The sequence below is a fragment of the Achroia grisella genome, unplaced genomic scaffold, assembly GCF_030625045.1.
Source record: "Achroia grisella isolate CSIRO2021 unplaced genomic scaffold, CSIRO_AGI_Agris_v1 utg516, whole genome shotgun sequence".
NCBI lineage: Eukaryota > Metazoa > Arthropoda > Insecta > Lepidoptera > Pyralidae > Achroia > Achroia grisella.
Window position 1 is genome coordinate 1,356,569 of NW_026712909.1, and position 13,861 is coordinate 1,370,429.

At 31.9% G+C, this 13,861-nt stretch overlaps 1 protein-coding gene across 1 annotated transcript in view; it reads left to right on the top strand.

Annotated features, from left to right (window-relative positions):
- Positions 1-4,661, top strand: part of LOC131847217 (transcription factor hamlet-like) — a 122,432-nt gene extending 117,771 nt beyond the window's left edge. The window contains exon 3 of the mRNA XM_059196708.1: positions 1,117-4,661. Within this exon, the coding sequence (XP_059052691.1) occupies positions 1,137-1,910 (774 nt within the window). The 5' untranslated portion in view covers positions 1,117-1,136 and the 3' untranslated portion in view covers positions 1,911-4,661. The remainder of the gene's footprint in view (positions 1-1,116) is intronic.
- The last annotated feature ends 9,200 nt before the right edge of the window (positions 4,662-13,861 follow it).

The window sequence follows — 13,861 nt, forward strand, 5'->3', positions numbered from 1 at the left end:
ATGAAGTCGTCCAATTTATTGAAGCGGTTATGATTTTTTGCATGACACTATAGGATGTGTCAACAAGTGGGTAGAGAGCTAAAGGCGAGGAGGCGTAAAACAATAACATTGTAAAATGTGAACAAACGATCATTAAACACTCTGTCTTTCTTCGTTTAAGTTCAGGCAAGTTTGATATGTTTAAGATCGTGGCAACCTTCCAAACTCAGTCTAGTCAAAACAATAACTTTTTAAATAAAGTATATTTTTACTAGCTTACTAGTAATTAGTTAAAGTCAAGTGTACCCTCTTTACTGTAAGCTAAGAAAAACTGCCGGTATACTCAACCACAACACGTTAAACATAATAATACAGATAGAATTTAACATAGATTGGGAGAAGCACAGTGTAAGAGTTTCAGTTCTATATTTAAGAATTTATAACATTCAAATAAGGAAATTTCAAGAGAAGTTTTACCAGTTAAACTACAATTTATGTAAGTGCCTCGCCCTTTTACAAATGCAAACAGTTCATTTGCAAGTAGTTTATACTTACATATACGACCGATAAAGTAACTTTAATGATTAAATTGGAAACATCGTTTCGGTAGCGAATGCTCTAGTTCTTGATTTCGTCATGCAGTGGGCGTCGGTCGGCGTACTTGGTACGTAGGAGCACTGTTGACATCGATCATCTACCCACCCCTCTGAATTTCGAAATCAGATGCCATAGAGTTTTTCGCAAACTACCTGTCAAATCAAGGTTGCATGCTATTGGTATTCAATATTCTAGACGTAGCATAGTGCGAATGATAGCTGGTTTTTTACTTTAAATTAATTTAAAGAATTTAAATTATTATTATTGAAGATTTTAAAGTTGAAAATATTTCCATTTCTGTAGTTTGTATTCCTGTCATTTGATTAACTTAATATCTGCATAAGAACCTCACTAGGAGCAATTTGGTCGGAGAGTTTTATACAATGACAGATTAACTGTACAGATCATATGCCCTAGTCTCCTCACCGTCTATAGACTAAAATTTTTGCATATATTGTAACGCTAATTCTTCACTGATTAGGCACATTTCTGATATAAATATTTAACACTTCTATAACAACGTATTGTCTATTGTTCCAGGTCGGTGGCGCACGAGCCCGATGAGCGCGTGCGCTGCGGCCGCCATGCGCGAAAAACACGCGGCGCCGCGCCGCCTCGCATCCCCTCCGCCTTCCCCTCACGACCACCACAGCCCCCTTGGCTCACCACGCGCAGACGAGCCGCTCGATCTCAGAGTAACGCACAAACGTCCACAACGGTTAGAAGATGAGAACTGCAATTTGATCACACCATCACCGCCGCCACATCCCACGCATCCTGCTCATCCCGCTCATCCAGCTCTACTACAATTCTGTCGGCGACTACCATTAGCTTTACCGGCATCATTTGGACGTTACCCGTTCCTCCCAGCGGCAGCAGCGACGTTACTCGCTCCAGGGACCCCGAGGGCCCCCCCTTTACCGCAAAACCCTGGAGCGCCTAGAGCACGGGACAGATACACATGTTCGTACTGTGGTAAAGCATTTCCTCGCAGTGCAAACCTGACGCGACATTTACGGACGCACACTGGTGAACAGCCCTACCGCTGTAAGTATTGCGAGCGGTCGTTCTCCATATCCTCAAATTTACAGAGACACGTAAGGAATATACATAATAAGGAGCGACCGTTTCGATGTCGTCACTGCGACCGTTGTTTTGGACAGCAGACAAATCTGGACAGACATTTAAAGAAACACGAAGCAGAGAATGGGGATGATAGCCGTCGAAGGTCCCCTGACGAGACCTACTTTGAAGAGATCAGATCGTTTATGGGCAGAGTGGCCCCAGCCCGCCGCGCAGCTGCCGCCGCCGCCTCTGCAGCGGACCACACCTGATAGTGGTCTGAAAGCAACAGTCGCCGTTACAATAATCTGGTCGATACATCCAAATGACTTTCGTGTATTTTATTGAACTTTTGTTGACTATATAGATTTTGTTAAAAATCTACATATTTGCTTAATTTTAGAACTCGCCAGAAACAATATTGACCACCTTGATTGTATATTCCGAATTTTAAAAGTGACCTGATTAGTTACTCTTTAATAGCTATGTCACCTAAACGTGTTACATAAAGATTTTGCTGTACGTATTCTTAATACCGCTTGTTGTCATCAAAACGGAACCAAATGTGTGGTCATTTGATTTTAGTTATTAATAACCAATTGTTTGACATCTACAGGTTTTGTAATATATTATTTCATGACATATCATTTTATCCTATGTGCAAGTTGTTAAATAAATAATTTAATATATTTATGATTGAATCCTACAATTGAGCATCACGCGTCGCAATTAAAAAGAACATAAATATAATATATAAGTATTGTAAGAGTATGAAAAGTGATATATTGTAATATAAGAGAACAATGTTCCAAAAACTATAAATCATGTGTAAACTTATTCAAAATATGAAAACAATCTGATCCATTATATTGCACCGTTTTCTGATCAGTTATTGGAAGGAATTTGCTTATCTGTTCTTGTATAAGATCGAAGACAGTTCAGTGGTTTTGTACTTTATTAGGCCCACCGTACGCATAACAGATGCACTCAAATGAGATATTGTAATGTGTGTACCTACGAAATTTTTTACCTTTTTTGCTGGGATTAGTTTATATTTAAAATATCCATTATAGTTATATAATATCACGAAGCCGGTTAACCTATAATATTTACTTATCATTTTGACTTGCTTATAATAACTAAAATGTCTTATAAATAATTTTGAAATAAAATAAATATATTCATTCATTCATATATTCATTTTTCACATTAGTATATCCAAAGGTCTTCTAGAGATAAAAGAAACAAAAATATAAATTATTTTACAATAATTATACATAATCCAAATTCGTGAAATAATGTAACTATATTTAATTATTAGATTGTAATATAAATAAAGTGATAATGAATCTCATGTATTTACTGTAAATACGAGTATGAAGCCTTCGTTCAAAGTAGATTAGTAGTTTTTAGCGCGCATACCGAATTTTTAACTACCGATAGTAATAGAACGTACGAATATATTCCTTGTCATAAAAGACATAGATTTTAATATTAAGTGCTCCGAGAGTGTTCGATAAAATAGAATAAGTTATAGATAAATAAATAGTTATTAATATGTATATAAGTAGATTTTTGTATTCGTTTCTTTTTTGTACATTTTGCTTTGAATGTAATATAAATTAGTATTATTAGTCTGAAAGGAAACGCCGGTTACCAATAAAATTATAACTTGTTGCTTATTGAAGATATTATAAATATTTTTTTTTATAAATTGTTGTAGAGATTGTCTAAAATTTATATGTACTTACATATATACCGTATGTTGCGTAAATTATTTCGTTTCTAATGTCACACGAGTTACAAATCTGACAGTTTTGTGGCGTAATATGACATCATTGTTAAGTTTCAAATTTTACGCTAATTACATATTTTTATCATATTTTGAGATTCTAAATTAGACATTGTATATTATTAAATAAATAGAGATTATGTAATTTCAATATGATGTAATCATGCTTTCCAAATTACTAAATTTAAGATAACTATACAACTGTGATTTTAATTTATTACTGGAAATTGGAATTATACATCATACTTTGCATTTGATGATTTGTAAAGTCCATCAAAGAAAGTACTATCAATGTCTCAACGTTCCTTTAAGTATAGATAGATCTCTATTATTGTTACGAGTTTAAAGTTTACTTTATTTCCTTAACTATTTTTTAACAATATATATTATCAATAGCAAAGAAAATAAACGATAGGATGAAATGGCATATACAATTGATGACGTAGTTTTCTTATTGTATGTAAATCTTACCGAGCAATGTTTTAGAGCAATTATTATTTAATTTGTGAAATGGGAATCCAATTATATTTAGGAGCACGTAGTGTTCTATAGGGTCTTCCAATGCTAATAACAATATAATTACATATTTATATGAAGATAATTCAACGCTCTGTTTCATTATAAAAGTTGTAAAATGGCATATCTTTTGTAACCAGGTTTTATCTAAGGTTCAATTATTTTAATTTTACTGTAGACTCTATTTTTTGTGGTATCTCTTACTGATATTTTCTCTTCATTAAACTACAATAAGCAAAAAGGAAAAGCAAAAATCAAGATTCTTAATTTGTTGATATGATAATTGGACTACAAGGATTCTTGTTGAATTCAGACTTTAGCCTTAATTACATGATATCACATGTAGATTACCAAGAAACCTACTTACTACAACCCTTCTTGTCGCCTAGTATGAGTTTATTACTGAAACAACATTTACCTATTGCTCTTAACTCATTTTTATATTATTAACTATTGGTCACAAAATTATGATTTATATAATTACTGTAATATGTATGTATGCAGGTATAAATAAAGAAAACTCTGTTGTATTCATTATAACAAATTTATTATTATTAATGTTACCTATTTGACTAATATGCCATGACAACAAGTTTTAAGACAAACAAAAGATGCTATTTAACTTATCGTAGAATGGATAAGTAATAGTTAGAGATTATTACCTTTATTGTTTTGTACTTTTGATACCTTTTAATCGATCAAAGGTCACCGATTTACCTTGTCAAAATGAATTAAATAACAATAAATTGATTTTCGTATTTTTACTTCATAGCCTTCATACCCTTAGGCATTATGATTGCCATGTTATTCTATAAATTCATAAGCCTCTCAATTTACGTAAAGTGATAGATCGCCAATTTTAAAATATATGGCCTTGTTAGGTATGTTACTAAGTTTATATTCTAGTTTGTTGTGTATATAGGTAAGTAGTTTATTGTAACAAAAGTAAATTGCAGACATATAAAGTTATGTAGAAGAATATATATATAAAATAATTAAGAATTAGGAGCAGAACAATTAATCAGTATGTCGAGAACAGAAGAAGTCATTTAGACTTTTATTTTTACCGCGCCAAAGTAATGCGCCACAGATGCACAATATAACACGGTGCGCCGTGCCGCGGTGTGCTGTGCGCAGCCGCAGTGGGATGACGAGCGAAGCATGGCTGTATACGCGATGTTAATACTAGTATGAGTATTAATAGCCTCATACGAAGAAGTTACAATTCTCGTTTGCTCCAGCCTCGTGCATCGTCGTTTTGTGATCGATTTATGTCAAAATCTCCCATCCACACGACTAGGCTGAAAATGTTCATATACCTAAAGATAAAAATTCCGTACCTGTACGACGATTCTCATACCGTTGGTATCCCTAAAAGTATACCATAATATAATAAATTAGTGATAATATATCCCAGTTCGCTCCTTGTAATAGAGTTTTAAACTAGATTCGTTAATCTATTTTGATAATTATTAAATACAAGGTACATTGTAATTTACTACTATGCCCGTTTAACGCAAATATAATTATTGCAAATTGTCTATTTTTCCATCTATGACAGATGGAAGGGGACACAGCATATACTCGGTATATTTACCGGAACTGATCAGATCCTTAGCAATCAATAGATAATTAATTAGTCCCCTGGTCCAGTTGTTTTTTCTTTTGGAGTAAATGTTATACGTATGGTTTAAGTAATCATTATTTATATAACTTACTTAATCTAACAATAACTGGATTAATTAATTCATTCATATACTGTAACATATCGGATGGTATGTTACAGTATATGAATTAATGAAAAACTCTTTATTGATTCTTTCACAGAAATAATATGTATACATATTGTATACCAAATTTATAAAAAGAGACATAATTACAATCCAGAGATGGGCGGCTTATCACCAAATAGCGATTTCTTCCAGGCAACCTTAGGATGGAGAGGAGTGATTACAATTGAGTCAGGTCAAGCTATAATAATAAACTTATTATCAGTATATTTATATTGAAAGTATACTTATTTATAATCTGCATAGCTATAGCAGATTCCTACGAATTACTGACAAATAGCCGCAGTCGCAATCGAAGGGTGCCGCGGGCGCGTCTCTTGCGCAGACTCACGAGCGTTTACGATATGATTATGCTTTATTGCCATTAATTTGCGACAAACGACACCGCCTGAACCATCGAGATCGCTTTGTTGGTAAACCAGCGAATTTATTGTCTTAATTAGAGAAAATCGTGGAATTACCTGTAGTCTACTTTAATAATATATTAATATACCTTTACGACTAAAAAACCAATAACAAATAAAAATAATATCTAAATACATACCTACGTAAGGAATCAAATGGCGTATAACCAGAGACACGGGGATATTCGCTACAAAATTAAAGTTGAAGCAAAAGTACTTGCGTAAAAATCCTCTCATTACTCTCGTAAAGGAATGAAAAATCTCGAATTAATCAATACAGGCTTCGTTATTTCTATAGAAGCATGTTTGTAGTCAATCAACTGTATTATGACAAATAGTAAATTATTCAGGACTGGCTATATACACTGTCGAATATAATCACAGAAAACAAGTATTGTGGAGGTATGTATAGGTATTTTAATTAGATAGGTACAAGTATATTATACATGCAATGTTATTTAGGACTATTTATAACGAGAAAGATTTTATAAAAAGTCTGTCTCACCTATTTCATGCATGCAGCTTGGTTTGTAAGCTGTGGTTCAGTTTAGATGAGGTAGTGAAAATGAGCATAACATCTTAATTATCCAGATGGCAACGTTTGAGGAGTATCACGGGTTTCTCATAATAATTTGAAATATATGTGGTGTTTTTTATTATACTATGATGGCGGCAATCAAGCATACGGCCCATCGGCCATATCATTGTAAACAGTTACCGCAGACTATAGATGCCTAAAACGCTAGGAGTATCACGTGCTCGTTGCCTTAAGATGTACTGTTTGTGTATATAGACGACGGTTTCCACTTACCATCTAGCGGGTAGTCAGCTTGGTTGCTGTTCGAATTATCTGTAAAAAAAGACAACAGATGGCATTGTCTTTTAATCTTACACCCTTTATGCAAGAGGCATATGGAACTGGGCAGATTAAACATAGCAAATCTATTATGATTTATATGTAGAGACGCTGCCAGACACCCTGATATCATTATAAAAAAAAAACGACTACCCATAAACTTTATCATAGACACGCCTGACTCATATCTTACCATGTGAAATATAGACATAAATCACAAATAAAACTTCTGACTCTTTCTGTTAATTTATTTTTATTATGCGCTTACGCTTTTTAATTAATATGTCTCGACTAAGCGGTTATTAACATCTGTAATAATCTCGAGACATTATCTAGATTGGAGATCTCGTTTTTAACTGCCGATAGCGAAACAGTTGCGTTAGAAAGGTACATATTTCAAGGACAACATAATTGGCATTTCTTTAGTTAATAATTATGGGAACATCGTATTAAATATCAAAGTAGCATTAATTACTTGTAAGATCCGATTTTAATCATACTATTGTATATTAGTTTTTATACGCTGTTTCGTATGCGTGTTTAGTTTATTTATGTAATTGGAATGACAAAGAAGCTGCCGGGCTAACTGAATGTAGCCATATGTAGTACATGAAAAGCATCACATTATCATGTAACCCGTATGGTATGTCTCCATATTCGGTAATTAATATTAATTCAATGAAAATGAAAAAAAATATAATGTAAAAACTTGACGTAAATAAGCGGCTAAAATATCCTACATGAATAAATGATTTTTGAATTTTGAATTCTGCGTAGAAAGCGTTATATACACGTAACCGAAAATGTGGATTCTATTCTCATGCTAACTCCCTTATGTATAGGCAGAGAGAACCACCCAACTGATTTTGTTTCACTTTCATAATTCATGCACATACACGTTATTCGAGCATTTTAAATTAAAAATATCCATCATACAATACATACAAACTATCACAAAATACAATTTGTGCAATTGACTACTGTACTATCAGTACCGACAGTATCTTTTCAAATTAGAAGGCGATCTATACCTAATTACGATATAACACTTTCGAGTTCCACTACAGAAGTATCAAAGAGTATTGTAGGATTGGTATGATTTGCATTATAACAAAGAATGATACATACAACTCAGTTTACTATGCAAACAATTTATTTCCAGGCTCACAGTCGTAGTAAAATTGTTAGATTTCAAAATCACAAAGGTAACATTGTAAAATAAACATATTTAATTATATTAAATCTGGGCACAATTTAATGTGGAGTAGTCTACATTGAGTGAGTGTATGTAGTTAGATATCATTGTGAACACAAGTTGGACACGAACAGAATCACTCAGGAGCTGGTGCAATTCACTAGCGAAATCTTATTTTAGTTTTTTATACAACCCAAAATAGCAATTCAAAAATGTTACATTAAACTAAAAGAAAATTATAATTTAATTTATAAGTATATGATGTATTAATATACTAAATATATTTGTTGCTATAAACAAAAATAATAGTGTCCGATTCCAAAAGAAAATCTCATTTATTAATGTAATTGCTATGTTTTCGTTTTTCCACGACTCACGCAGTGTGGGGCAAGAGGCTATAATGATTGCATCGTAATCATCCTGTAGAAGCTGAAACAATATATCGATAATGAAAAAATATTAAATTCCATAAAATGTTTATAAAAAGTATTATTTGCGAATATTATTTATCACTGTCGTCTCACATATTTGTGACATCAACTGAATTAGTTATTTAGAATCGTTGGCACTTAATATTAAGAGTAAATATTGCAATCTTGTCTATGTTATTTATTAAAGGGCAAATAAAAATTCATTTATTTCTGTAACTATAATAGTAGCTTCTTACTCTAAATCACCATCTGTGAGGATTGTATAAATCTATTACCTATATTAAAATCATTCACTATTCATTCTCACAACTTTTTGATTATTTTATTCTATTCAGTTCAACTATAAGCCATTCGCTTATAACTTGCATATAAGTTAAAGTGCCAAAGCAGGGTGGGGCAGGTTACACAACGATGGCACGCCGCGCGGCTGCGCGGGCGCCTTGTTAGCGGCGCGTGCGCATGCCACCGTTGCGTTACATTATTTATTGCTTATTGAAAAACTACCGATAGCTTTTGCAAAATTAGAACTTTTGTGGTTGGTTTCAACTCTCCGTTTTTATAAAATAATTTATATTTGGCAACAAGACATTACTGCAAAAAATAAGTTGCAATTACCTAAATAGATCTATTACCTACTGGATTTACAGGATATAATAATTTTAATTTCAATTATTTTAAAAATAAAAAAATACGAGTATGGTATAGATCGGAGTACAGGACTTAGAACTATCATCAACTATCAGACACGTGTTTCTAAAACTTCAGCCCATTATTATTTGAGAAGCTATAATAGGGAGTATTGATAATAACGTACAGCATTGTTCATACGAACAATACTTATTTTTCCCAGACCTGCTTACTTAATAAACGTATTTTATTAAACCCAATTAAAAAAAAATACGAAATAGCACTACCTAAATATATAAGTGTCAACAGAAAGGTAATTCATACAACATCGCTAGGGTTTTTTTTACTATGGTTATATCATTAGGCAATTTTAATATTAACTACAAACAATTACTACAATACTAACATGAAAATACATAAACATTTTTATTATGGATCTGGAATGGTAAATGCTGTAATTTCACTGCCTTAATCCATTTTCTACCGAAACACATTTTGCAATGCAAGCTGCTAAGCGACTGAAATAAATACGACAGCCATACGCAGATGACTTTTTACAAAATCTATCCGCGCGATATAACTCTGCATCAGCATAAAATTAAATTAAATAACACAATCGCTATTCGTAAAATCTTACAACCGAAATGATCAATCAAACCATATTATTGGAATGGATATAAAAAATTCTACAGTGGCGCGTTTCATATCTTAGGAGTTATAAGGTGTGAAACAGACTAAAACAGGATTGTAGAAGCCGTTCAGATTACGGGATTTTATTATCGCTACTAGCCATGCTCGTGATTTAATTATCATGTACTTACAGTTCACATTTTATCCACCATTATTTACGCCATCCTTTTTCAAATTATTGTAATGACTTTTCACAAGGAGTAAAGTTTCATTTTCGAAGACTCAACATAATTTACATAAATACTCCATTTTTTTATAAAATCTTTATAATTATTCATTTTTATATATTTACTTAAATCCCATTGAAATCTTTCGAAACAATAATGAAATTTACGGGACGTGTAGTAATAAATATTGTATGTATATATGTATAGTATAATTTATTTTGAAAGGTCGTCTAGTAGGCACAATCGAGAATGAGACAGATAAGATGTAACCATCGAAATCAACCAGTCTGTGGTCAGTTGCGTGAATTTCGAGAGTGACATTTACATGGATATAAAGTATATATTGAACGGACTATATTAATTATTACTGGAATATATCATTAGTTTAATATGTAACTCATATTCTCATATTAACAACTCATAATTCCGATTGCATATAAATTATATGTATTAATAAATATATATGTGACTAATAAATAATTTTATAATTTTGGGGCTGGATGCAAAAAAAAACTTGTTATAATCTATTTAATCAAAAAATTGTATTAAGTTTATTTAAATAATGATTATTTATAAAATAATACCAAAATAAATTAGATAATTATTTCCCGGATTCTCTAACCTAACCTAACCTACAGATTGGTTCAAAAATTACCTGCAATAAAATTATTATATCTAGATTTTTCAAAACATTTTACATGCATGACGTAGTACATATATTCTATTTATTTGTTTTCATTTTGCACAGGTAGTACTGACTGATTTCAAAATATTAAATTCTAGATTTATAACGCATTACGCTTTTAGAAATGCATTAGCATAGTACGGTAATATTTGTTGAGATAAATGGAGTATAAACCAAATAAAAAGTATAGAACAATAATCACAATGTACCAATACGATAACAATTACTTTTTAATTATTGTATAGGTATTATATGATTATTAATAAACATAACCGGTTTATATTACGGATACCTTTCTTTAGTATAATATACATATTTTTAGAGCATAGTGAAATATAACATGACACTTCCAGTATCCTTGGACATCGGTATCACAGAACAGGTGACCGATCCATCACTTGTGCTCAGTGACGTGGTTAATTAACGGAAAGCAAGGTTGTCCATGATGAAACAGCCTAGCACCCACTCTAATTTGTCACAAAAACAAACGCGTTACGCAACGGTAACGAGCACTGTGAATTGCGTTCCTCATGAAGCCTCCTTTAATAAAAAACATATAAACTAAAACAGGTTTAAAGAATAAATGTTATTACTAGGTGTAGCATTACTAGCACTCACTTATATCCGTTGGTCCCGAACTCGATTCCTAGCACGGTACGCATATTTTATATACATTGTGTATGTATGTGTAATAAGTACTAATTTAAGTATTTTTACAGTTGTTTAGTACCTATAACACAAATTCTAATTAGTTAGATATTAGATATAAATAATCCTATGTTAAAACAAATATTCTCAAAGTCTACTTATATATAGGACTAGCTACTCGCCCCTGCGTTGCCCGGGTGTACCTGTATTATACATATAAACCTTGCTCTTGAATCACTCTATTTATTAAAAAAAAACGATTCAAATGCGTTGCGTAGTTTTAAAATTTTAAGCATACATTGGGACGGACAGACAGCAATAGCGATTTTGTTTTATACTATATAAAATTATGACGTACAATATACAGTATATGATTTATAATAACTGTTTTACCAACAAGATAATGCAGTAACTACTGATTCTTGTTTGAAATAGATTCCAGTTGCATATCAAGCATAAGTTTTATATCTAGAACTGTCAAATGGTACATGATAAAAGTTTCAAAATGGTTTTAATCTGTTTATAACATATGTAAAAATTTGTCGTACAATGAATATGAATTGATCTTTTTTTATTGTAGAGCAACTGACCGACTCTCACATGAAGCTTCGCAATACGTCTACGTTCGTACAATACAGTATAGTAGTGGGTATATATTCTTACTTAATAAAGGATGTGTATATAAAACACAATTTAATAATGTGACCTCAATTATTACAGTCAATGACAGAAGCAATTTAACATATATAGATCTTATTGCAGCGCAATAGAGTTCTTAAATATTTTTGTTGTGACCATAAATTCTGATCGGAAGACCATAAAATCAGCACGACGAGCTAGCATGCAATAGATAGTAATTTGGACGTTATTTATTACACTTATTACAGGTGTCATTATACTCTCGATCAATGTTCAATGGCAAGCACGTAATGAGAGTTCTTCCTATTTGTACAGATCAACTAAGGCGTTTACACACGGCATAAACTATGGCAATATCAGAAAATTGGTAAAGAATCTTTATTATTGGTATTATTATTCTCACTAACTATTTGGCTACACACGAGGATCGAGGAAGTGGTCTTTAATGCTCAGAAACCGCCACGGAAGTAAAGACCGTGTGTAGACTAATAGATATAAACGAATGTTATACTATTTGTTGTAGTAATAGAGTAGTCTTTTTTTCTCAGTATTTGCAACAATTTATATTCAATACCTAACTAGTAACATAGAAAGCAGTTTTATTTCTTTAAATTATCTTTTTCAAAATGTTATTGTAAGAAAATTAAAAACTTTATAATAAGATATTTTTAATTATTTACGTAATTATCATGACAGCTACTAAGTTTTCTTACTGTATATTTTTATTAATTATATTAATTAATATTATATACAAATACACTGATGTAAAATATCAACAATATAAAAGGCCGTATAAATACCACTCCTGAAAACACGATTTCCTCTCACAACACATTTAATAACAGCAAATAAAGCAAAATATACGTAAAGGATACAAAATTAAAATAACAATCTGTTAAGTTACTCCCATCTGAGTCGTTATAATTAAGATTAACGACGAAATTATTCCCAATTATACAATTTAAGATGATTTAATCAACAACCTGTATCTGCCTGTGCTCGAATTTCCTCTTTATGTTTCACTTGAAAAAACTGTACCAATCCATTAAAAGTCAGAGGTATCGGCGAAGCCTGTATTTACCAGATGCCGTCGAGTCATGCGATGGTAGTGCATTGTATAATAAAGTAAAAGCCTTCAGGTACTGTTGGTACGAACGTTTTGGTGTAATCACTCCGTTCAGCGAATACTGGCTCATTTAATAACTCTGTATCGCATATCGTTTGTGCGCAGAGTATTGGAGGATTCTTGTGCTCAGATCTTTCATATCTCACAGAGCTATTTTAGTGAGCTCATTATTTCTTTTTGTATAATTGGGATGGCAAACAAACTGACGACCCACCAGAAGGTAGTAATTGCTATAAACATACATAAAAAGCACCGCAAGATCGTGTCATCTTGTGAAGCTCGTGGTACCACCCATGCATTGCCAATCTGAAGAATCAAGATATCCTGCTTCCAAACGCTTTCTACTTGCTTGATTTCATTCATTTTTTTTTATTATAATAATTATATATAATATTAACTAATTTTATACAGTATAATTATTACAAACCTATAACTTTCATTAATTGATTTAAAAGTAAAATTTACGTTTTCAAATTTTAATCACATTGTCATGAATAAGATGACACAAGCGCACTCACCCTATAAAGTTGAGTTTTCAATTACTCATGAATTTCAATTATCTATGACAAATTATAAGTCATTATAAGATTATGGCTCACAAATTATGTGATAACACCCGACGTATGAATAATTTTATATTCATAAATTGTAATAAAT